Consider the following 26,089-nt stretch of genomic DNA (forward strand, 5'->3'; position numbering starts at 1 on the left):
CGTAGATGAACCTGGTAACCGTGCGGCATTTCGATCGAGTCGCAATCACGTGTGAGTGCGAGACGTTAATGTTGCTTTAGCGGCACAAATTTCTTTTTGGTCCTTATCAACCTTTCCTCAAGCTTTAGAAAATGCATCTTGCCGTGGTACCTGCATACAACGTACGAGATGATACTTATTGGTCTAAGAAAAGTACCAAAATACGTTACTCCGCTCTGAATTATACATTAACACGCTGGTACCATAAGAAAGTAAACAGGCATGTGCTTAAACAACACAAAGTTTGCTCATTGCCTCCAATTATTTTGCCTTTGTCTCATGGGCTATGTTTGAAAATTTCTAAGACGACGAACAGAAATCTATAACACTCGCTAAAATGAGCTTACCTGGAGCTTCCAGAGCCAGTATTTCCATTTGCTCCCGCACTTCGGGAAGATCCAGCTCTACCATTGCTGCTTCCAAAATGGCTAGGGCCGAAGCTAAATCCATAGCCCGGCTGGACCCCAAAGTAGCCTTGGCCAGGGAAGGCGTAAAACCCAGAGGGGCCGCCGAAACCACCGAAGTTGCCGCCGAAGCGGCCTCCATAACCTCCAAAGCCAGAATCAAAACCGGAGCCATAGCCGGAGCCATAGCCGGAGCCGTAGCCAGAACCATAGCCACCAAAAGGAACAAAACCAGCACCATAATAACCTCCGTCGCTGACACCGTTGCCGAAGCCACTGCCGTAAAAGCCATCGAAGCCACCGTTTCCGTAATATGCGGGGCCATAAGTGGGTCCACTAAAGAAACCATGGCCTCCAGGGTACGGCGAACCAAACGAGCCTCCACTCGGAACTACGCCAAACGATCCTGTAAAGCTGGGTTGTCCCGCGGGTCCAGCATTAGATCCAAGAGACCCAGAACTGCCAGAGGAGGAAGAGACAGAACTTCCGGGGAGTACACTTGGCAGTGAAGGAAAACTGCCAGTAAACCCTGTTCCGAATCCTCCTGGTGTGCCTACGGAGGGAAAGCCTGAGCTGACACTAGAGCCAGATCCGACGGAGCCTACTCCACTTCCAGAGCCATATCCTACGAAGCTTCCTCCACTTCCAAAGCCAGATGCGACGGTGCCTACTCCACTTCCAAAGCCATGTCCTGCGGAGCCTAGTCCACTTCCAAAGCCAGATCCACCGGCGCCTGCTCCACTTCCAAGGCTTACTCCGGGGAATGATGTGGAGAACGATCCGTGCACACTGGAAGGTCTGGCCGGATGACCGAAGCTGCTTCCGGCGACTCCAGCGCCGGGTACTCCAGCGCCGCCAACGCGAACGTCCACCTTCGAAGAGGGACGGGGCCCAGCGGACACCAGGGAGGCTGAAATGGAGTAAGGAAAAAACACAGGCAAATATGAGCTTCCTCAATACCGAAGTAATGCCCAGCCTTCAGTCCATGCTACACCCGGTACTCAGCTCCACAAAAACCGCTGTGTTGTCACTTATATGAATGCTCTATCGTTGTTTAACCTGGGCGGCGCGTTTATTCTTTATTCATATCGAATTGAAGTGACCTTGACAGCTACAAGGACGCAAAGCACATAAGCGCTCGAGCCAAGAGGTTTTCATGCTGAAATAATGATTATAGGCACTAGAGCTCTTATCCCTTCCGTGGTCGTGGTTTTGCGCGCTAAAAAAGTTTGGTCATGGAATACCAATTAGCACGATCTCTCGCATTGGAAAATTTTACAGCAAAGTCTTTGGCACATAGAGTATGTCTCACAGAGCTGGTAGTAAGGAACGCTGAGGAATAAATTAACATTTTACCGTACACTACCTTCCCTACTTTCCTCCTACTTCATACCTCCTTAACTACGGCGTCTATCAAAATATACACTTGGTTCATTACTTTTTTCAATTAGGTTGTTTCTTCTTTTTTCTCTTTTTTCTTGAGGTTCTTTTCAAAAAACTATAGCTGTTACGTATTCCACAAAAACTAACGTTTTTGCCCTTAAGCAAGGTGGCTAGGTGCACGTAAGCAGCAGCAAACATTTCCACAATAATTTGCGTAATTACTTAAAATTTGTCAATTTCCGTTCTTATGTATTACCTTTACATCGCATGTCACAGTTTTGCAAGCTTAAATATTTTTACAATTTAGGCCACATGTTGCAAGTCGGGCAATAAAGTGATGCCTGCCTATCACAAATTACAGCAGTAGCACTCATTTAGTGATATTCGGCGTTACGATATGCCATGAAATACACTGGCGTTTCAGTTAACATTTCCCAAGGACTTAATCTGACATTTCAGTTCGATCTTTGTGCGTAGAAGGTTAACTCCGCATTTAGATCCTCCTAGCTATTAATGCTGCCTGATTATTGCGCTCGGGAAGTTCTGAATGCACGTGTAATAGACTTGGACGAAACAACTTCTATCTTGAACAGCAAGAATCCCAAACGTTTCATAGCCTGTCAAAAACTTCCGAAGATGCCAATGCGGCCAATATATTTTCGCAACCGTTTATAAATACCAGCCGTGGTTTTTCGCAGGGGCTACAGAAGATCATTCGTAAGGAAGTTATAGATATGCACCCGAGTTCACCTACCCCTCCCCCACATACTGTTCCGTTCACCTTGATAAGCTTCTTCCTTCGCACACTGTCTTAAAAAAAAAGGAAACAGAAAAAAGTTCCCTACAATGAAATTAGAACTCCGACACTCCGTGCAGGGAAAACTGCTGACTGTCTTTAAGTGCATTAAGACTGGTCGAACATTCAATAGCCTCGAGTCTAGTAGCTTAGAGTCCTACCAGCGTCTGTTGTCTTTGAATATACCGAAAATATTATAGCGTCCCATCAGTTACAACACAGACCGTGTTACACAAACAATCGGCACATTTTAGAAAGTAAGATTATCTTGAAATAGGCACAGCTTGTGGTGACAAATGCATTTTTCGAACAGCCGAACTCACAAATCGTATAGTAGGGTGAATGCTCAGAGAGGGGGAACATCTTGATGTTAGCCTTTACGTTGGCTTTAGCGATAAATGCTCCGGAAAAAAATGCATCCCATGAGCATGGAGCGTAGAGGATCTTAAGCTGCTGCTTAGGATTCCTAAGACAAACTGCGGCGAAGTCATAAAGTTCCATAACCTCACCAGCGGATAGGAGAGCAATGGCAACGAAGGCCTTCATGGCTGCTGTGTTGTGCCGGGCGGCTATTACTTGACGACCTGCACAAGTGTGAATTCTGGACTGCGGGCGTCGGTTTTTATATGGTGCTCTGGGCACGAGTTCCGAAAGCGGTAGTCACGTGAACGTCTTTCTTTTATCTTTTGTTATGTGTTTTAATGTTTTTCCAGCAAGTTTTGATTTGGTTCTCTCGATTTCGTAAAATTTGAACAATATTCATTATTCGCGCTGGTATGGGCCGCTGTTTCGTGATGTCTCAGAGAGGGCACTGTTGTCATAGAAGAGCGTGACCTTCCTCCCTTTTGGAACCGTAAGCGCTACGGACGCGTTTTGGACGAAATACGTACGCTGTTGTCGGAAATACAATGCCCACCCCGTGCGTGCTTAGACAACACAATGCTCAAGTTTGTTACTCTTGGTTATTGATGTCCCGTCAGCAACGCTGAAACAAGCGTGCATTGTCCGATAACAGCGGGTAGCAACAGAATCCGCCTGAGACTGGATTCGACCGTTCGGCACCTTCTTTTTTTTCTTTGCGCTGTTCATTAACGCATAGTAAGTCTCATCTTCATGTTCAGTAAATGGCTGGTTCAGTGTTCACTGCAATGAAAACGTGCACTCGCTTCCAATATTTGCTGTAACATGGTGCCCGTAATTGAAGAGGCTCCAAGACTTCAACAAATGGGAAAACTGAATACCATTCCATTGACTAGTATTTATTAAGTTTTCGCATGTCGGCACCACCGTGATATCTTGGGGCCCCTTCGAACATGGGCCCTATGTTGCAGCTCATATTGAACGCGACTGTACGCACCCTCGAGTCCATCGTTCTTTTGGTCTCCCTTCTTTTCCAAGGTTTTCATAATTTGAGCCACAGAACGCCGGATAATCCTGCACCCTCCCTTTTGATTGATGACTTCCAATTTCCCATCAGCTAGCAAAAGTGTAGTTGTTAGTTAATAGTAACTCTCCCGTTTAAAAAGCGCTGGGTGGTCTGTTACTTTTGCACGCGGCAATACATTATATAGGCCACAAACGTATAGGGGAGATGGGATTTGCGAACAAGATGAATTCCCGGGAAGCCTAAGCCTCCAATCCAAAGTTTCAATTTGTAGTATATAGATTTGGCGCCCTATGCATAGTTATCCATTATGTTACTACCGACATGCCACAATAGAACAGAAATTCATATTTCTCGTAAAAAAAGAGTTATGTAAGCCTTTATTGTCGACTGTACATGCGTGGGGAAAACGTATATGGGCTGGCAAATAACTTCGCTGACTTTTGCGAGTAGGCAAAATGTGTTTTTCACGTATGTACGTTGCCACCCCAACTCATACATAATCCCCGACAAATTGAAAATATGGTTGAGAGAGAAATATGGTTGATGCTGCCAATTCATTTGCTAAGAGCAAGGATGGTTCTCTGCACTGAAGATTGGTCACCCCAACTCATACATGATCCCCGACAAATTGGAAATATGGTTGAGAGAGAAATATGGTTGATGCTGCCAATTCATTTGCTAAGAGCAACGATTGTTCTCTGCACTGAAGATTGGTGCAGTGCAGTAAATGACGTTTCTGCTTCCTGTTTCCACTCGCACGATAGCCTCTTCCAACCTTGTAGTGTATGACGATGAATTTTTTGAACTCCTTGTTTCAATCGATGGTTTCAATATATTCAGCAGCGCGGGTCTTGGTAACGTTTCGCAAAATACAAACATTTATTCTTTTGTAATGCTCGTGACACTTTTCATTATTAAATGTGTATGTAAACGAAGTTGGCGTTATGGGTGATGCTGGATACTCGTTCCCGCTTAGGCAGACAGTAGACAGCAAAAATAGGCCGGCCTAAACACGCAAGCAAGCAAGCAAGCAAGCAAGCAAGAAAGCAAGCAAACAAGATGGATTACTACAACAAATACAAATAAATGTCAGAACTTACTAAACCTCAGTTCACAGAAAGTTGGAGTTAGCACGTTGTACGTCACAACGCGCATTATTTGCACAAGTAATGACAGACCACGAAAGAAAAACATTCATTAAAAATCAAGTAACGGCATAATCGCATGCGGTTCACATGCAATCATTGCAGACGTGTATTTTTCTGAGTGACTGAGGAGGGGGGGGCGTGAAATGCGTTCCCCTACAGAAATCGGGTTACACTCATTCTCCCCTCAAATATATGCAAAAACCTCTGACCCTGCAGACTTCATGAACGTATTATCTATTCTAACTACAGTATAGTCCCCTCCCCCCTTTCCTTTAACCGAATTCGTTCTTTTCCGCTTGTCAGCGCAGTTTTAGGAAGTAATGTTCTCGTGAGACCCCATTACTCATTTTTTGCTGACTTTTAATTTAGGTCTGTCGACCAAAACGTCAGGATTGGTTGTTATTTGCTAGGCTTTGCTAAGAATTTTTGCAGGGCATCCCACAGCTTACCCCTTCTAGCATTAAGCAAACTAAATACTGATCCTTATATTTGAGGCTCAATACAGTGTTTTTCGACTAACTTCTCATGCGGCGTGACGTCCACGCTAACGACTATCATTTCCCTGCTTTTCCTGTCACTTCAGATTTGCCGCAACGTTCCATTTTGGCTCAGTTGTTATTTCTTACATAGTCCATTAATGATTTACATGCCGATATTAGCTCTTCCGTCAAGCTATTCGCTATTATTTGTTAAGCTATTTGCTATTACTATAAAAGCTTGTGATGCGCCTTTTTAAAAGTCGCCATTTGCCGTTGATTACGTGTTGTGTCCAGCAATTAACCGAACAAGTCGCTATTGCAACGTCATCATTAAACCGTCAAGTCAGGCTTATAAGGAGTACTTTTTTTTTTTACTGTACAGATATTTTATTAACAAAAGTCATAAGCGTTGCTAAAGTTGAGTTTACGGAGAGGAGTTCCTAAGTCAAGTGACACGTACTTTCCTGCTAATAACGTGAATTTCAGAAGACTGTGCAATAAAAAAAAAAGTTATTTTCTCTTCTTTCAGTGCCTTGACACCTGCTGTGTAAATGGCAAATTTGGAGGCAGTCACATTTTTAATGCACCCGCCTTTTTTTGTCTTTAAAATCGCACATAATCCGAGATATTCGTCAGCAAATTTCAACGGTAAATTCAGGTAGCCCAGAAACAGATAAGGCGGCACACGCTATCATATCATAAGGAAACATCCCTTGATGAAATGCGAGGCGTAGATGGAAGCTGAAGTTCACGGCCAGTCGCGGCAGCTACTGATACGCCGCGCTTTGCATGGCAAGCATGTGCGGATGTGTACTGTGTGTGGATTTGCCGCGACAAGCCATCACTCAAACATCGTCACACACTTCTTTACGAGGCGTGTCCGTGAGGCGTAGCAGCGGGACGTGATCAGTTTCAACATTGCCTCGAATGAGCTTTGAAGTTCGATGATGAATGCCTCGAATTAGGGGCGTCTTTCAAGATATAAAAGGAAATGGTGGGGCATTAAAATGACTGCCTACTAAATTTGCTGTTTGTTTAAGCATTTACCCCAAAGGCACTAAGAAAAAAAAATGAAATTATTATACTTCGTTAATATACATTGTGGATCTCACGTTATAGGTAAAGAAAGGACTGGAACCACCTTCCCGCCTCCATCGCTGCCATCTATGACATCACTAAATTCAGAAAGGTTGCCAACTGCTTCATGTATGCTCATTACTGCTCCCTGTAATGCCCTCGGGTTTTGAGGGTATGCAAATAAATAAATCTGCGGCAAAGTATGTAAGCATCGCCTAGGAACTCCTTTACAAGAGCGCCACGTTCGCTGCGCTTACAGCTATATTATAACAAATCTGTATAGTCTAAAAAAAGATCATGTGCATAATTTACTTTGATATCACGCCAAATGGAACAAAAAAAAGAATTCAGTAGATGCTGCTCTCCTGAATGTACAGTATAGGAATGATTTCAAGTTGGTGTGATAAATAGCTAATGAGCTTTATTATTACTAAATGTAAAAGAATGAGAGTAATTCTTTCTTTCTTTCTTTCTTTCTTTCTTTCTTTTACTCCAAAGGTCCAACATGGGACATTACATGTGGAGTAGAAAAAAGTGTTTAAAAATATAATTAGTCGGGGACGAACAAGCGTTAAGAATTGGTTTGAATCAGTTCAAGGCAGGTGCAGTGGCGATGGAAGTGGGACTATCATTCTCTTCACGAGCTGTATGGACGGAGGAGCGCGGAAATATAACTAAGTGAGCACGTGGTCGGTGGACGGAATCGAATGGCTGGTCCTGGTGATGGCGGGGGGCAGGCGAGATGAGCGGACTATTCGCAATGATCCTAGTATTAAACTTACAGCCTTACTAACTAACCGTTAGCCGCTGGTACTTTGTACAGGCACCTTGGTACACGGGCAGGGACGTTTCGTCACGTAAGTGAAGCAGGCGGCCGCCTAGGGTGGCAGCTAGGGAAACGCTTAACGTGCTTTCGCCCCTTACACCGCTTCACCAGCGTGTTTCACTGGCGGACCACAGATAATGTTAGATGCAACAATTAACAGACAGCAGAACAGCTATGCGCTAACTTCTCCCATTGCAATCACTAGCTACAAACCTACTTTTAGCGTTGGAGTTGAGAGAGACTAAGTTTCATTGCGTTAGCATGAGGAATGTCGAAGTGAAAAAAAGTGTGTGAGGGCGAAGGGAGGGAAGTCGGTCACGTGGCAGAAGTGGACACAGGATGGAAGAACTTAGAAGAGTGTTTATGCGTGTATGTGTATGTGTATGTGTACGTGTATGTGTACGTGTACGTGTATGTGTATGTGTATACATAATGCAACAAACGGTGGTCAGCTCCGTACCACCATCGGTGGCACTTCACTCGTCGATGAGGCAGGGCGTGTGTCGAGTGAGCTCCGGAACAACACCTTGCAATGTGGCTAACACCGTTTACATCATAATTTCAGGACCTCAAAGAGGTGCGACGTTTGGCTATCGCATTTCTCAACATATTTAGCGCCAAATCTCCACTTACTTTTTCACTTTGCTTGGGGCAGCCAGATACCTTCAAATGTTGCAGAATGCAGCAGCCAAATTCACAAAGATTTTAGTTTGTAAGTGGTGCTGGTCATTCGAGATTACCACCTTCACCAACAATGTGTGTGTCCAACGTAACGGCTGGTTGCCATCTCCTCTCTTGAGGAGCTTTAGCGTAAGAACATTTCCGGTAATATTGGCGCAGATGAGCCACAACCTTTCGTGGAATGCGCATATTGAACTAATAACTATTATTGCTACTCGCATGCTCGCATGCCTACGCCGAAGTTCTTCAGATGTTCCCTTCAACATTAAGCTCACTTTTGAACAGATTTTTAGTCGTATCAAAACTCGAATATACTTGGTCTAGTTGAAATCCTTCTAGCGTCGAGCTGAAAAACACCACCGGGCGTGTTTGTTATCGCTCCGCTCGTTGCATGCTTTCTAATTAATACTGCTACGCCAAGGTCGCATCATTGAAATTAAATTTAGGTCCACCAATTAAATTAGGTACACGAATTGCGGAGAAAATGTTTCGGTTCAAGCCTCTTCGATAAAATTTTCAACAATGAACTAAATGTTAAAGGTGAACTTGTTTTTTGGCCTCCGGCCACAATAACCCCTATAAGGTGAATTTTTCGTGAAGCCGCGCTAACGTCTGTTCTATTGTGTTAAAAATTGGTTGCTTTGGAAATGCTGAGGTGGCAATTACATCGAAAATTTCATTTTTCAATTTCTAGAGCCAAATCAACAAAATCAATTATACCATAAATAATAAACAACTACGTGCAATCATTACAATGCGGACATATCATAATAAAGTTAATGAGGTGGAAACGGAGAGTTCGCTCGGTATCTAACACCTGTCCCTGCCGCTACCCAAATGTTGTCTACATTTTGTCGTTTTGAGCTACTTGTGCATATGTCCTCCACGTACAAACATGAATAGAACGTATAAAAGGAGGAGTACAAACACACACCCCGGAGGGCTTGTATTTTATAATTATTTCGGCATAATTAGGTCACGTGGCGAATAAAAAAAGAACAAAAAACAAAGCACACAGCTGCAGTTCAAGTTAAGCATTTAACATCTGCCATTTTTATATTTTGCCACAGACAAGCAGAGAATGGTAACCGCATTCTCGCCTCTTATCTGCAACCCAAGAAACTCTGCCAGCCCAACACCCTACGAATATACTATGTTAATATCGACAGTTTGAAGAGATCTCGTATGATAGGGCAGTAAATTCGTGTCAAAAGAAAGAAAAGAACTCCGTCGATTAAGAGCAGCTAATAAGTGTTAGATCATTGGCGTTCCCTGCAAAGGCCTTGCTTCCAAAAGGTGACCCATGCCTCCGTGTGGAAGTCTTGTATGTCTTGTTTGGTTGGTATCATTTTCTTCCTTTGGATGTGTATTTTCTGTTAATAACTCCTTTCTTTTATGTCTTCGGGCTACAAGAGTGAGTGAGTGAGTGAGTGAGTGAGTGAGTGAGTGAGTGAGTGAGTGAGTGAGTGAGTGAGTGAGTGAGTGAGTGAGTGAGTGAGTGAGTGAGTGAGTGAGTGAGTGAGTGAGTGAGTGAGTGAGTGAGTGAGTGAGTGAGTGAGTGAGTGAGTGAGTGAGTGAGTGAGTGAGTGAGTGAGTGAGTGAGTGAGTGAGTGAGTGAGTGAGTGAGTGAGTGAGTGCAGTGAGTGAGTGTGTGCATAAATATGTGTAACTAGTGCTGCAGCTGCTTTCCTCGAATGCAGTTTTCGTATGGCTCCCTTCCAATTCGATGTCAGCAGCGTTCGGTAGGACGTAAAGAACATTCAGTACTAGGCGATAGGAGCGCACGTATTGGCTTGTTCAAAGTTATTGTTCATTGTGCCTACACATGTGCTGACTCAGCGCCGTTGGCTTTCTGCTTTTCACAATGCCGCAGGATCGAATTTCGGCAGCGGCGGTGACGTTCCGACATAAGTAAATTGTAAAGACGCACCTGAAAAGTTAAACTTTAGCCCTGTAAAGTTAAACTTTACTAGCATTAGTACTGCATATGACTGGGAGTCGAATTCACAAACTCTTACACGTTCTTTATGGGAATGACAAAAAAGTCCGACAATCAACACCTGTTCACGTGAGGAAATCGCGAAACAGCTGTTTTGCAGCTGTTCTTGATATGACGTACAACGCCTCTCCATCCAGGAAGCGATAAACAGGCTGGACTGTGAAGATTACTCGAGACTGTGGTCAAGGCCAAAGATTTTGACCATGACCACACCACCGCTGACGCAACAGCTATTCGCGCACCATCGCAATTCTTGATGTGTACCAGCCTGAGCGACCATTTGTGGTACTGTTCATGATTTCCCGTGAGAGTCGTACTCGCTTTCTCATTTGTATCCCTCCTTTAATGCGATTAGAATTTTTGCGTTACATCACACAGTCCCTACTCAGCAGCCATCTGGGTGTCTAGCCCCCAACCCCCTCAATAAAAAAGAAAACCTTTGCTCTTTCTCCCGTGCTTCACTGATTTAGAAACCATGCAAGACTGATTCCTCAGTACACCAGCCCGACGCAACAGCGAGCTGCGCCAAATGCACGATGTGCCACTCTTCAATGAACTTCTTTGACGCCTACTTGGGTTTACTGGGTTATGCTCCGCTGGGTATTCGGCCAGCAAGTTGGGAATTTTCAGTGTTCATACACACCGCCGCGACACGCATCACAGAGCCCACACGCCGACTTCTCGGCAGCTCTGCTGGATGGAGCACCGTACCCAGAGGTAACCGAATATAAGTAAAACGTCCGGCAAAATAAGAAAAGTACAGTGCCACTCCACTCTGCGAAGGTGCATTACCAGCGAACCTGCGTATAGTGATGACTATGTTTATGTAATATGTGGTGATTACTATATTAATTGAATAAAGACACATACACGTGACTTCGTGATCCTACCGCCTTTTATTTGATTTTGTTACCATAGTGCACATCGCTTTATGGCCACTTATGGTAGACGGTCGTCGGCTGAACGACGATGCTAGAAAGATATTTAGCAAACTTCGAGTCTACACACGACCGATGACGCGTAGTTCGTACATTGACATGTGTATAGCATTGAATGCCCAACCTGTCCTCCTCGCGGTATTTGAGGTGCCGAAAGGCATCGCGCATGCGCTTGGCGTTGGCAGCCCGCTCGTCGTCGGTGGTCTCCTTCCGCCGTCGCCAACGTGCCCATTGCCGCTTCTATTTCGCGAAGGCGATCTTCAGGGGCACGCTGCTGTTCTTCGACGGACGGAAGGCGGCTTCGCGACAATCCATGCCGGTCGACCGACGCGCGCTCGGCGTCAGCGGCTTGCCGCCGCCTTCGCGCCCGTTCCCGCTTCTGCTCACGCCGTCGTTCTTGGAGGGCGCGCTGCTATTCCTCGGTGCGCACGATACCCGTCCTACCCATAGCGTGGCCAGAACGAAACTGCTGATAACGGCTCTAGGCGATGTCAACGCCACAGTACAGAAGCGCACACACAACGTCGGACTTAAAACGCGCCTTTAGCGCTTATAGCCCGGCGTTATCGGCGCACTGTCAATTTCTTAGTCTACGGGAACCTCTTCTACGCACGCAGAAAAAGAAAAACGGAAACCTAGCCATATACAGCTTCGCTGTAAAAATAGAGCTTGGGAGCGCAGGTCACCGCCCTGTTTCGAAGGGGACGCTACTAGCATACATCCATCCATTCATCAATCCAGACGAAGCGCGAGACAGGAGACCGGCTGCAGTACACGTCTTAAGCGCACCTGCGCGCCACTGGTGCAATCCCGGTGGCCACGCCAAAAGACTTCGTGTGGATCTTGTGGCGGCGCCGCCAGATAGATGGCGCAGCGTGTCCAGAGCGACGCGCGATAGAGGAGCCTCGCTGCAGTACACGCGTCATACATGACGCGTTTCGGTTATGACAATACGTTGTGTCGCTACACTCCTTCAATGCTAATCGCATCACCGTCGACAGTCATACTGAGATTGGTTTGGTGAGATGGTGAGGTTTGGTGAGATTTCGGTCTGTGTTCTCCTGACTTTTACCCCTGTGCAGGGTAGCCAACCGGAAGCTCGTCTGGTTTCTCTTTTTGCCTTGACTCTATTTTTCTTTGGTGAGCTGCACAAAATACAGGCGAATAACGGTAAAATCGCACGCAGTATGACGGCACGGTTTTTTTTTTTTTTTTGAAGTTTGGAACACTTGATTTATGGTAATCTGTAGATTTTAATGAAAGCGACTGCCATGTTGTGCTCCCAGGAAACCAGTACAGCCCAGTGAAAATGTTTCCATAAATCTCGTAACACGCTCTCTTTCTCTATTCTGGGACTCTGTGGGCATCAATGAGCAGTATGTCTCCAAGCAGGCTGTTTTGAACTCGCACACACGCAGCGAACATATTGCCACGTCTTAGAGCTAGACTGTCGAAGGCAACGAACTGAAGTGCGTGGCCAGCACCCACCGTTCTTCCGAGGAAGACGAGGATGGCGATTCAAACTACCGTATTTTTGGCCCGTCCTTCATTGTAGGTACGAGCCAAATTTTGAAGGCACAACAACGACAACAACTCCTACAGCTCCCAAAATATAGAGTTGGGTTCTTTGTCGCACCGTGACCCTGTGTCCTGTTTTATCGCGTTGCGGCAGTATACAAGCTTTCTTGATTTAGGCTTGTATTCAAAAAGTATTTTGTATGTTAAAGAGAGACCTAATTCACAAAGCTTACTGGCAGTAGGAAATGCTTGTCACAGACTGGCCAACTTCGCGAATACTATGTTTGCTCTACTATGATTGGTCGCCGCCTGTTCTTAGTAGCTGCACCACAGAACCAAACATACACATTACTAGCACTAGTGAGCGAGGAGCTTAAAAGTGTAGGGAAGATGAGGGCGGGAACTATAGAACTTTAAGTCTTCCCTTACATCTGTAAACGGCACTATGGCAGCGATACAAACACAGCCAAGGAAACCTGTTGTCGACCTGACGAAGACATGTGCCCTTTGCCGATGCGTCAGCTCCAGGCTGAAGCTCCAATTGAATAATTTTCACTTCTTCATCAACTTGTGACTCCTCTCTGCTTTAATCCGTTCAAGTAAGCACGACAGGCTTTCCGGGTGAGGAAAGAGAGAGAGGGGGAGTTTTATTATCACGAGAAAAGTGAAACAGTGGCCTGAAACGAAGTTGTGAACAGCGACACCGCATTTTAAGCAGGGTCACAATATATATATATATCTATATATATATATATATATATATATATATATATATATATATATATATATATATATATATATATATATATATATATATATATATATATATATATATATATATATGCGCATTCACGCACTGTAGAGACAGGTAATGAAAAGTTCGCTTTTAAAAGATTTCAGAACTTCGGCTTGTTCATCAGCGCCTTAGATCGACTTGCCAGAGCTGTCATGGACCTCGATCACAGTACCTTGCACGCACATTAATTCAGGGAACCTTCTCGTTCTTTCTTTCAACTTTCCCTTCGTTTCTCCACCTTTCGCTGTGTAGGATAACCCTCTACCTTGCCCTTTTCACATTCTCTCTCTGCCGACCGGTGCCCAACGAGTTCCGTTACACGAGTCGCAACCAGTGGCAACAATTCCTTCCTGTTCTCTTTGCTACCTACAGGATTGCATACACTCAAGACGCGATCCTGTGCATTAAGCTTTCAGCTCCCATAGACCTTTTCATCGGACGAGGAAGAAAGGGCACGCGGCGAGCTTTTCCTCCTCTGTGGCTTGCGCGGGCTGGCACTGCGCTGCTATAAAATACTATAGGCCCCAATTGCTATAAAATACTAACGTCAGTCATCGGCACCGTTCTCAAGCATTTCAAGTATATTAGACCTGAAATCGCTACGCTATGACTACGTTAGCCTCCCGTATGTGGCCGATGACGTTGCTCGACAGAGCTATCACTGCGGCTGGCAAACCAGCATAATACATATAATATTCGAGCTTCGGCATTGCTTTCTTTCCCTGTGAATCAGCAACATCTAAATTGGATCGCATTAAAAGAATCCGACGGCTATTTGTGAGGAGACAGTTTCCGAAAAAAAAAGGAGGTAGTGCGTCATAAAAGACGGGACGAACAAGACCAAACATTGAAGGGACACAAGAACAACAAAAAGAAAGAAATAAAAAGAAAAGAAAGACGGTTTTCATTTCTTTTTTTGTCGCCACGAAAACAACAAATAAACATTGGCTAACGACGTAATACCTCGCATGCTTGGACCATGCACTATATAGAACAAACAGATCTATTACCTAGCGTTTACCACTGCTTCGGACGCTCAGGCAGTTCGCAGCCGGTCGCTCGACCATTCGACAAGTGTGATTCAATCGCACTGTACGGTATGCCGTTATATGTATCTGTAGATAACAATTTGAACTCTAGTCAAAGTAGATAGCACACCTTATATACTCCGCAGTAGAACGGTACCCATGCTGTTTGGATCGTCGTATGTTTAGTAGCGGCTCCTTGTTGCTAAACCACAGCTTAGAATTGCATTGAGTACGCTGCAATAAGGTCACATTCATGAAACTAATTTTCAGAAATACGTAGCTCGCGCGGACACACCGCGCTGAGTGCTCCGTCCGTCTGGATGCCGGAAGAGACTCCGGCCATGCCGACTTCAGTCACTTCTGCATATCTCACAATATCGTTTCCCGCCAGAAGACGCCGTGCCATACTAAACAGACCGCGGGAGCGCGAGAACCACCACCAGAAACTGCCGCCGAGCGTGTATCTGGCATAAAACACGGAGTGCTCGCCCAAGCCAGCATGCCGACTGACCATAGATGGCGCCACTGCGCCAGTAATATGGAACTGCCAACGGAAACAAGGTCTACATAGATTGGGCCGTCTGGAAAAAAAAACAGAAGTTCTTCGAAAGCTGGAGTTTCTAGCTCACTTGTACAAAATCTAGAACAGTGTAGATATGGTTCAGATCATAACGAATACGAATTCAATCGTACAGTCGCTGAGCGCCTACTACAATAGGAGTCGTCAGACTCGGTAATAGGGTGAACGCGAGTTCACTATGTTCATCCTAGTACATATATATTAAGTGATACTCCGCAATATATTGGTAAAGCATGGTGATCGCTGACTCCACCCACTACACTCATAAACGAGGACACATATTTTCAATAACAAACTTAACTACGATGATTATTGTTAGGTCGTTGCGAGGGATTGTGGCGAGGTGTTCCTTTATGTGTCTACAGACATTCTTGTTCATTGAAATATCCAGGCAGGAACCGGCAGAGACCTGAAACAGACACAAATGGACACTGAATTCACCTCTGCTCTTTCGTGAAACGCAGAATTTCACATGTAAATGAGATAAGTTTTGTGTGTGCTCATAGTGTTCATATATGTGAGCATTTAGAAATGTAATCGCGTTCATCAATACTTAGCACTACTGAAATGCGTAAAGAGGAACTAATAAAAGCAGTAGACGCTTGATGGGGGGGAGTTGGTTTAACATACTTGAAGAAAAGAAAAGAGCGCTACACAGACGCGGACTAAAGGTATTCATTGACGCCAGCGAATGAATTACATTACCGAACTCTTTGAGGTCACTATATATATATATATATATATATATATATATATATATATATATATATATATATATATATATATATATATACATATACATATATATTAGATTATGAGACTTTTTTTACCCTTTGCGCTACAAAAAATATAAGGTCAATCTCAGCACATCTGTATTTTAGCATGTGATGCTATAAAACAATCATTGGAGAAAGTAGCCAGCATTCTCATAATGCAAATGCCTCGCTTGTATACACTTAACGTTAACAAATGCCCACACAAAGATTGATTTCCTGTTTCAAAATAAAGCTATCCTAAAGATGTTTCAATCAAGAAGAAATTTTAGTTCCTATGACACATTTAATTACATTACTGCACCTAAACTTCTCAGTTACCCGCCGTGGTTGCTCAGTGGCTATGGTGTTGGGCTGCTGAGCACGAGGTCGCGGGATCGTATCCCGGCCACGGCGGCCGCATTTCGATGGGGGCGAAATGCGAAAACACCCGTGTGCTTAGATTTAGGTGCACGTTAAAGAACCCCAGGGGGTCAAAATTTCCGGAGTCCTCCACTACGGCGTGCCTCATAATCAGAAAGTGGTTTTGGCACGTAAAACTCCAAATATTATTATTATTATTAACTTCTCAGTTATTTTTCCCTCCAGAGTACGCCTCTTTCGAGAAGTATTTAATATTGACATCAGCATTTTGCTATTACTTCTTTCTTTGCATCCTATTCACTTTTCATCCGCAACGCCCAGACGCCCATCCTGTCCTGACATATAACGAGGCGCAGCATATCATGCGAGCAAATGACGAAGGTAAAAAAAAGGAACACTCGTGCAACTGGGTATGACAGTACGTCTCTGAAGAAGCCTACTTACAGTGATCTTCTTAAGATGGCAGGGCATGATAGTGTCAATTGATTAGTGGCTAGATCAGGAAGAAGACGAACTAGAAGAGAAATGTAAACGAACGTAAGAATGTAAGTATTCATTTAAATATGCATGTTATGGACATTTGATTGTTTCAGAGTAATTATGATTCGTCTTGCGCAAGTATATGTGACCGAGCCCAAAGAAAAGAGAAGGATACGGCAAGAACTGTGATGTGAAATCCAGCATAGTATGGGGGAAAACTTGCAGGGTATTGTACCTACAATTTAAAGCAACTTTAATATCTTAATCCTGGGCTCAATAGCTTTGAGTTGAGTGATGAATCACCATAGTCGCTAAGGCGAGCTGCGTATAAACTCTCAATTGTTTATCTAGTACATGACCAAGACAGACGTCGATTCGTGTGGTTTTTTACGGCTCAAGCAGCGAATGAACCTTTATTTCCTGCAGAACACTCATGCGAGCATGGCATTAGGCGTATGTTGGAAGCTGGACTGGTACTACAATTAAAGAGCTTTTTTGTGTGATCTCTAAGATTTTTTCAGCACATTAACCGTGTCTTTCACCGTCAGGGGAACGTCGGTAGCGCAAAGTTCCTGCTGTAACTCATGATTTAGATCTACTGAACACAGCGTCAACCTTCAGAGAACCCACTGTGCCTAAGCACTCACAATCAGCTTTAGAGTGGTTAAGGGTCCAAGCAATCAATTCACAAAGCACAATCGCTAATTATTTATTACAGGTATACTTATCTAAGTTAGACATGATGGCACGGGCCGTGCCAGCCTTGTCAAAAACAAACGCGGCCACATTTATAAAATAAATATTCTCTCAAGGTCAATCCACAGGCGAATAAATATTATCAACAGAGAAGAAAGCAATGCTCGTTAAAAAATTCTTACCCAGCACTTGCTGCCGAGCTTCCACTCGCTCTCGCAGATGCTCCAGAGGATCCAGAACTATCACGGCTTCTACCAAAACCGGTAGAGCCGGAATGGAAGCCTAATTTTTGCCGCCTATAGACGTTTCTGCCAGCTGAGAACGATAAATAACCACTCAAGGGGGCTCCAATAGAACCAAAGCTATTTCCGAAGCTTCCTCCGTAGCCGTTGACGTCAGAGCCGAAGCCGGAGCTATAACCAAAGCCTGAGCCATAGCCGGAGCCATAGCCACCAGAAGGAGCGTAACCAGTGCTATAACTTCCGTATCCGAAGTCATTGCCGTAGAAGCCATTCATATCGCCATATCCGTAATATTGGGGGCTTGAGACGGGTGCAGAGCTCGGTGAACCATAAACGCCTCCAATTGTACCAACGCCCAAGGAACCCAATGAGTCAGGTCCTCCCGCGGATCCAGTGCCAGATCCGAAAAATCCAGGACTACCAGAGGAAGATGATCCGGAGCTAGAAGGAAACCGGCTCGGAACGGTAGGAACACTGCCTAGAAACCCTGACCTAGGTGAAACGGGCGCGCCTAGGTTAGGGTACCCTTCACTAGCAGAGGCGTCTGGGCCGGCAACGTTGAGTCCTCTTCCTAAGCCCACACTGGTGACACCGCCTCCAAGTCCGACAGCGCCAACGACACCAATGTTCGAAACGGGCCCTAGGCCAGCGTACGCCAACGAGGCTGAAATTGTGGAGAAAAAAGAAAAAATGAGCAAATATTCTCTTCCACGATGGCAGACTTAAGGTAAGGTGCACTTTGCTTCCTCTATACGGCTCCCCAAAAACTGTGGAAAGCAACCGTTTTGGCAGTAATTCTAGTATTTCATGTACAGCTATTTTAGGTCAAATATGAACGTGGGAACGGCGAAAGACTATAGTGTCTATGCCGCGAAACTGTCGAGCGCAGAATTTCGCAGCCGCACTCTTAGGCACAGTACGTCTCACACAGATCGCAGCAAGAAGGTGTCGAATACTAAGCTTGAATATTATTTTTCTCTCGTACGTATTTCCTTCTATTCTCCTCCTACTTCGTGACTCCTTAATTACGGCTCTTAATTAGGCGCAGTCGGAATATAGTGAGCATCAACAAGAATGGTTGGGCCGATTGATGGATATTCAGAACGAGTACTAAGAATTCAGCACTTGGAGCGCAAAAAAGAAACTGTGAGCCTTGTAGCCGGGTCACGCTAACCCTCGCGAAAGCTCGAGGCATTTGACAGTTCCGTCGTGCCAATACTATGCGAGCCAGATGCTTACATGGGACTCAGGAGGCACGTTCGAACAAAAGGGAGGTTCACTAGAACATTGAGGCTTGAAATGATTAGCAGTGGTCGAAGAAGGAAAGTAACTGAAGACAACGTTTCGACTATATTTTTGACCTTGTCGAAACTTCTAGAATCACGTTGTGCGACAGCTCATTTCCGTCCAACCCATTGCGATGTAATTCCTTGCTCAGTATATGCTTGGTCGCATGTCGTGGCCACTTAATTGGAGGTGCTTTACTGCATGGGGCCATCACTTTCTTTTGCGCTATTAAGACTGTGACGCGTACTTTAGCACTCAGGTAATATAGTCGGAGTACGGTTTTATGCCTGTGTAAAAGGCTGCTCCATTGGGTGTCGCCGTTATGAAAAGCCACTTATAAGTTCACACAGCCAACGCTGGCAGCCATGTCTGTTGTGTTCATATATACGGGAAGAAAATTAATCTCAAGTTTTTGCACCATGTTCTGCACCTCTGTAGCTTATTATTAACCAACCACCTTCTTTATAAATGGCAACACAAATACTCAAGTAAAGAGGGATGTCATTAGGCACTAACTAAAAGTAGAAATTAAGAGAATCACATCGTGTGCTAGAGAATACGCAAACATCAGGTATCCATAGCAATATTTTTTTTCAAGACAAAAGTGAACCACTAGTTAAATTTTAAGAAAAAAAGTTGACGCACCACACTCGTGGAGCTTCTAGCAGTGAAACCGTTCCATCGTGCCTGTTGTATCAAAATTATTGGTCTTCCGCTAATGCTATAAACTTATCTCAAGCATGAACAGTGGCACTGTAGCGAGGCCAACGCTGCGTAACATATTGTGCATATCTGAAGTAGTAGCGTTGGAATTCGGTCCTCGGAATCAGTAATGAGTCATGGTGCCAAAGAAGCGAGCTGACCATGGGGCCATAAAGCTGACCATATACATTTCAAATGTATATCAACTCTCGATTGATCTGCTTTGTAACACAGCTTGTTTTACGTAGAGAAGCGCAACACTTCTTGAACTAAGAAAGATAATAAGCAAGTACACCGCACGTTGGTTTTGAGAAGCGGGCCGCACAGCTCATTAGAAAGTGTGAAACATCTCATCTTTTTTATTCCCTCTCTCCCGTCCGCCAGTATAGGGTAGCCGACCAGACACATTTATGGTTAACATCCCTGCTTTCTCTATTTATTCCCTCCTCCTCTAACTCTTGAACGGGAATTTATTTTAGTTCGAACCCGCGGATTGGCCTAAAGTCTAGCAGCTCAGTGAGAACACAGCTCGTGCGTGTCGTGAATGGCAGAAGCTATTAGTGTCAAAAAGAGCTAGAGCAAATTCGTATAGGGCCTCACCAACGGATAGGAGGGCAATCGCAACGAAGGCTTTCATGGCTGCTACTTCGTGCGGAGTGGCTCTTCCGGCAAAAGCGCAAATTTTGGCCTGTTTCGTCGCTTATTATATAGTGCACTGGACACGTTTCCGTGCTACGAAAGCAGTAGCTTGGTGACGGAGGTCCTTTTATTCTTTCTTTGCAGTGTTTCCACCATGCTTTGATTTCGTTCCAGATACGAAGCACAAGAATTATTGTATTGCGGTAACATATTCATTTTCTGCAGTTCCTTGATGTGTCGGAAAGGCAGAATATTCTAATAGAAGCGTCCGAGCTTCCTTCATTTCGCAACTATGTACGCTATCGGCGCAATTCTGACGTAATAAGCTGGCGTCAGAAGTACAACGTAGACCGATTGCATGCTCAGATGATACAATATTCCATTCTGGCACTCTTTGTTATTGATCTCCCGCCAACCACGCCGAACAAAGCGCACATTGTCCGATCACAGTGGCCGTAGGACGAAGTCGTCCAACATTGAATTCGATGCACCGCACATTTTGGCGTCCTTCATGTGTGCCACTACCTCGTAGCAAGTCTCACCTTTCACCTGAGTAAATAGGCCGTTGCCGTGCTCAGTACAATTCAAATGTACGCACACGCATAAGAGCCAGCAATACGTCATTTGTCCTGCTTGCAGCTGTTTTCCTTGAATTGAGTTTATGCACGCTTCCTTCCCCGTTTGATGTCAGCAGAGTTCGCCAGAACAGAACAAAGATACAGTGCTAGACAATAAGACTTTCCGTCTCTGGCTTTCTCAACATTTTTCTTCATTTTGCTTCTTTCTTAGTTGGTTCTGGCGTTATAGATATGGCTCCTAAGTACGAGTTTGTGTCATTTTATTTCGGCAATGGTGGCCAATTTCGACGCTGGCAGAATGTTATGCCACGTTATGTTTTTAATTTATCTTATCGTTCTAATCACCGCTGACGTGTGGTCTTATCACCTTATGTTTCACAGATCGAGTGGTCACGTTTTCTAAACTGTTCTGGAAGTTGCAATGCTATCGCCTTATCAGAATGTCTAATCAACACAGGGCTTCCAGCGCCATCGTCGTACTTTACCAGACTTATCGAGTACCTTCTGCATCATACGTAGACTGGAACAGGCGAGAGAAACTTCAGTTGCTTCGACGGTCGCCTACTGTGCTCAGCATAATCACTGGCATTGCAGTGTTGCTTTCCGTCTGCGTGAATCTTCGCCTAATAAAGGGTTTAACTCTTTATTCTTTCTGGTAGTGTTCCTGCGTCACTGACTTTAACAAAAATCTGACATATACAATGAGGAAATCTAAGGAAATGTCACAGGCCACGATGACGTCTCCTGTGTAACCTGCGACCATCGTATTCCAGCGCCTCATTAACTCACCAATTTTCTGTGGATCTTTGTCCGCTGATCTTTGGCTTGCTGGAGACTTTAAGTGGGAATAGTCGCTACCTTCAACAACTGGGACTCCTAAGACAAGCTTCGCCGCGGCTATTCCTCCTTGAAGGATGCCGCTCAGCCTTGCTTTGAGAAACGAGATTCAACACTAATGACATGGGAGCTGTTTTGCAGTAGCTTCTTCAAGACCTTCACAAACGTCGTCACAGCGGGAAGGGCCGATGTTTTCCTGCACGCCCGAGTACACGTGCTGAACGAGAGCATCGGTGTCTTCACGGAAGAGATGACCACTTTTTTCACCACGGCGACACCAGACCAATAAGTAAGACCGCTTGGTACCTGATGCAAGGCGCAAATAAAGAACTGTTCGCAAATAGTTATACGCAACCTGACAAAGACCGTTGCAGAACCTATCCAGAGATACAATCGACCGATATTTGCGAGCTATGCTCAGACGTAGCTAACTTAGAACACATGCTCTAGCGGTGCTCCGCGTTATGCAAAGGTGACCGCATCACGTCGTCCAAATGGGAGGCTGCCCTAAGCAGCCCCGACCTTGAAGCACAGCTATGGGCTGCCCATCGGGCCCGGGATACAGCAGAAAGGCTAGGCCTTCATGTGTAACGACGTGGGAACGGCCCGCTACGTGCTGACGTGCGTTCCGAAGGCCCAGAATAAAGTTTTACCATACCATACCATACCATACCATACCATACCATACCATCCACAGATTAATAAGACACTAGAAGTGCGCGGCTGGCAACACAGGCTCCGAAGGAACAAAACGATGTAAAACTACGCCGAACTCCAAGCACTATGTCCTGACGAGCTGCTGGAGACCATCAGAGCCACCAAGCTTGAGAAGTATTTTTCTTTCCTTCTTTTTTACAGCAAAGCTTTATATGGCTAGGTTCTTGAAAAAAAATTTACGTGCGTCTACAGAGCCATGTAGATCGAGAATTTCTTCCCACATGTGGGCCGATTCCGAAGTTAGCGCAATACTAGACTGACCCACGGCGGAGGTGAAGCAGGCTTCAAGCACTCCACCAGTTTGCAAAAAAAAATCTGTTGAATATCTTAGGTCCAAATACAACCCGTATCACATTTAACCTGATAATAGATAATACACTTTGACCCGCCTCGGCCATGTCTACGTTCGCACCGCCCTGTCTTTGTCGGCGTTCCAAGCCCTTGCGTATCTCCTTTCCCTTCCTTCTGTTCTCCCGTGGTGGCGGTCCCGTAAGCATGCTGCCCGCCAAGACCGCGAGGCGGAAAGAAATGCGAACCGTACATGTGGCCCCCATCCCGCAAACTTGAAACGTTTCACCGGAGGAACGGCCAGTTTTTAGAGGGAGATTGTGAGGAACCAATTTTGTGTGGCCTGTGTTGTGCGCGACCGCTTGTGGTTTTCGAGTGACCTCATAACCATTACTGCACTGCGGGACGTCGACCAACGGTTGATCGCCTTGGCTACGGTGAAGCAGTGTGTGTCTTCGGAGTGCGGTGAAGTACGTGTCTGTTCTACGTGCCGGGAAGGTGTCGTGCCTCGTTTGCCAAGTCTCAGCATCGTGGAGGAGTGACTAGTTGCGCCCCGCCTTCCATTTGTGTGCCTACGGCGTTTGACGCATGACAGGGACAGTTCGCCATTAAGGGGCTCCGATACATAGCTTAGCTGGTCATCCACCTTCATAATCTAGAATGGCACTCAATTCTTTTTCTTGCAAGATATTCTCGACATCGCAGCCCTAAGTAGGCTCCATCGTCGACATTGTCTCGCGTGAGAACTGCTGCAGTCAGTAAGAGCTCAAGAACTGCAAGTCCAGCCGTCACAACCTCAACTAGAAGCGATGACCAACGCTGTCATCCTCTGCAGTAATCTCTCCCTTTTAAGTCCACGGCATGTCCTAGCTCTCCACAACTCTTATGAGGCGCCGCCGCCAACTTGCTTGTGGCAAGTAAAAAGCACGTTTGACGCAGCCCAGAATGCCAGTCACTGAGCCACCATTGTGGCGAAGCTGGATAAGTTTAATAGCGGTGCCATAATTGCAAATGGATCTACGAGGGTTCTCCATCAATATGCCACACACAAATTAAGGTGAACGCCCACGAAACATCGCCAATTACTTGGCAGCAACTCGATGTCGACGTCGACCTCACCATCGCCATGTCGATGTCTCTCGCCCCGAAGTTGCCGTTCAGCGGCTGCCCGTGGAAGGCACGTTAAAATTTAAGCGGAAAACTGAAGCCAACAACCAGGGAAGGTGCTGTTACGGTTCATCGAATTGCCGAAGGTATCACCCCAGGATGATTCTGCAGGAATCACAGCGACGACATAGCGTCTGCCTTGACCTTATGTTACGAGGGCTATCGAGAACTTTCTGCGGAAAGTTTACATAATGGCCGGCTGAGAGCTACATGAGCCCTGAATCGACGATCATTGATGGTGCTCGGCGCCTTGGTAGCTGTTTTACCTTGCTGGATTTCTTGTCACATATTGGCCCAATAAATGGCTTATCCATTATTTCTAGTAGTGTCAATGATTATTTAAGGCACCTATAGAATGAGGCAATATAAATATGTACGTTAAACATCCCATGTGGTGGAAATAATTCCGAAACCCTCCACCATGGCGCACTCCCCATCTCACGGTGGAGCTTCTGCACGGTAAATACCAGGAATACCGTAAAATGAGCTATTTACTGTTGTTTTCCTGAAGATCTTGAACAGCGCCAGCCATGAACACCTTCTCGTATTAGTGCCAAAAATTTCAATAGCTCCCCCACGCCTTCACACTTACTCAAACGTTTCTAGAGTTTGCCATTACGCTGTTTAAGTACGATGAAACTTTACTAAAGATGACGGCATGTTCTTATAGTTTTTGAAAGCTAAATTAAGGGTGATTGCGCACAATACAGAAACGTTACCTAAGGCAACGTATCCAGATACATTGCAGTTACCCGCAAAGAAAATAATTTTGTCCGCCCTGTTACCTTCCATTCTGCTATAATGGCAATCAGTGCAAATAGAAATTCAACTTCCCATGAAGTACAATCTTCTGAGCACGAACGTACGTGATCGACATCATTATATAAAGTGTCTAGACCTGACCCTGTATTTCCGAAGCAATTGATTCGCTAAAGCGCACCCGAATCCAGAAAGCTCTTCCAACATCGTAATTGCCTGGATGACCAACCTACCTTCGCAAATAAATACGCTCTGTCTCGATTGATTCGCACCTAGTCTTATGAACCACACCAATGCATGAAGTATATATGCAGCTCGCCCAATCATTACACAAAGAGGCGAGGCGCGTAAGCTAGTTCAAAATAGAAGGCTAAGATTGAAGAACTGAAGAGAGAGAGAGAGAAAGAAAGAAAAAGGTAAGAAAGAAAGGAAAGGCAGGTAGGTTGACCATGTTACACATCGTTTGCTACCCTTCATCTGGAGAAGGTGAAGCTTGAATAAAAGAAGAAAGGAAAATCATAAGAAGGGTTGTTTGCACACACACGACAGCATTCGAAGCGCTATTGCAGTCGGTTGCACAAGCGAATCGTCTTCAAAAAGTGGAGCAGTCCTCTGGTGGCTTGCCAGCAGAGAAACATGCTCTAGCTCGGGGCCGGCAGCTTCGAGCCTTCTTTCGTATCTCGCCCTCAGCTGACCCCCATCTTAGTTTCGCGGACCTCCCAAGCAGCCCCTTGTGTACCCGCTACACGCCCACAGTTGGTCAATTCCCCTATGTGTCAACCTATGACTCCTTTGGCTTTTTCAGCATAAACGAGCAGGACCGATTTTTCGGGGTGACACGCATTCACCTAAGTTACAACGAAGCTAAATTTATTCGTTTTGCATTTGAGTCAGTGCGCGGTGTTTATTTTGACGACCTGTTGAGCTCCCCATCACTTAGCATGATTGGACATCCGGCATTTGTTTACACGCAAGATATCAGACTAATGATGTTGCCGTTCATCGGCATACGAGACTCCAAGAGGCCATTGTTTAGTTCAATATCTACTGGCCTGTGTAATCGCCTTCTATACAACGTTATGTTTTCTTTGCGGGGGCACGAGTTGAAGGAACTTTCTTTTATTAGCTCTCATTTTTTTTTATTCCCTACTCCCCCTTCCTCTGTATTGTAACCAACCAAATGCTTTACAACTTACAACTTAGCCTCCCTGCCGTCTTCTCGTCGTAATATCTCTAGTGATCTATGCCGATGAGTTCGATATTGCTAGCTGTAGCCTCCACCAGCAATGTGAATCTTGCTGTATGAAAAGCATCGCATGGGCTCTGCATGCGACGTTGTGCCCTTTCATATCGGCCTATGTAATGGTCTGAAAGATCTGTATGGTGGCTCTGTATGCTTTTATGTCATTTCTCTGTGGAATGACGAAGTTGTCGCAAGGTTGCAATTTGTAAAGACGCTGTTCCGAAATCTAGTACAGTATA

General features: G+C 45.2%; 1 protein-coding gene and 1 pseudogene across 1 annotated transcript; both read right to left on the reverse strand.

Moving 5' to 3' along the window:
- Positions 1-382: 382 nt before the first annotated feature.
- On the reverse strand, positions 383-17,908 carry LOC126521791 (uncharacterized). The gene is made up of 2 exons (XM_072288910.1): positions 17,725-17,908; positions 383-1,395 (listed from the first exon to the last, which is right to left on the reverse strand). The coding sequence occupies exons 1-2, from the start codon at positions 17,906-17,908 to the stop codon at positions 383-385; spliced, it is 1,197 nt and encodes a 398-aa protein (XP_072145011.1).
- Positions 17,909-22,611: 4,703 nt separating this feature from the next.
- On the reverse strand, positions 22,612-22,791 carry LOC126522127 (U2 spliceosomal RNA; annotated as a pseudogene).
- Between the last annotated feature and the right edge of the window lie 3,298 nt (positions 22,792-26,089).

This window comes from Dermacentor andersoni, chromosome 6 (assembly GCF_023375885.2).
Source record: "Dermacentor andersoni chromosome 6, qqDerAnde1_hic_scaffold, whole genome shotgun sequence".
Taxonomy (NCBI): domain Eukaryota; kingdom Metazoa; phylum Arthropoda; class Arachnida; order Ixodida; family Ixodidae; genus Dermacentor; species Dermacentor andersoni.

Bases quoted from the DNA above. Each gene is read 5' to 3' on its own strand.
- LOC126521791 (XM_072288910.1), bottom strand. From the start codon at position 17,908: ATGAATGGCTTCTACGGCAATGACTTCGGATACGGAAGTTATAGCACT. The intron at 1,396-17,724 runs GTTATTTATCGT...TTCGGTATTGAG, and splicing joins TATTGGAGCCCCCTTGAGTG to GAAGCTCATATTTGCCTGTG.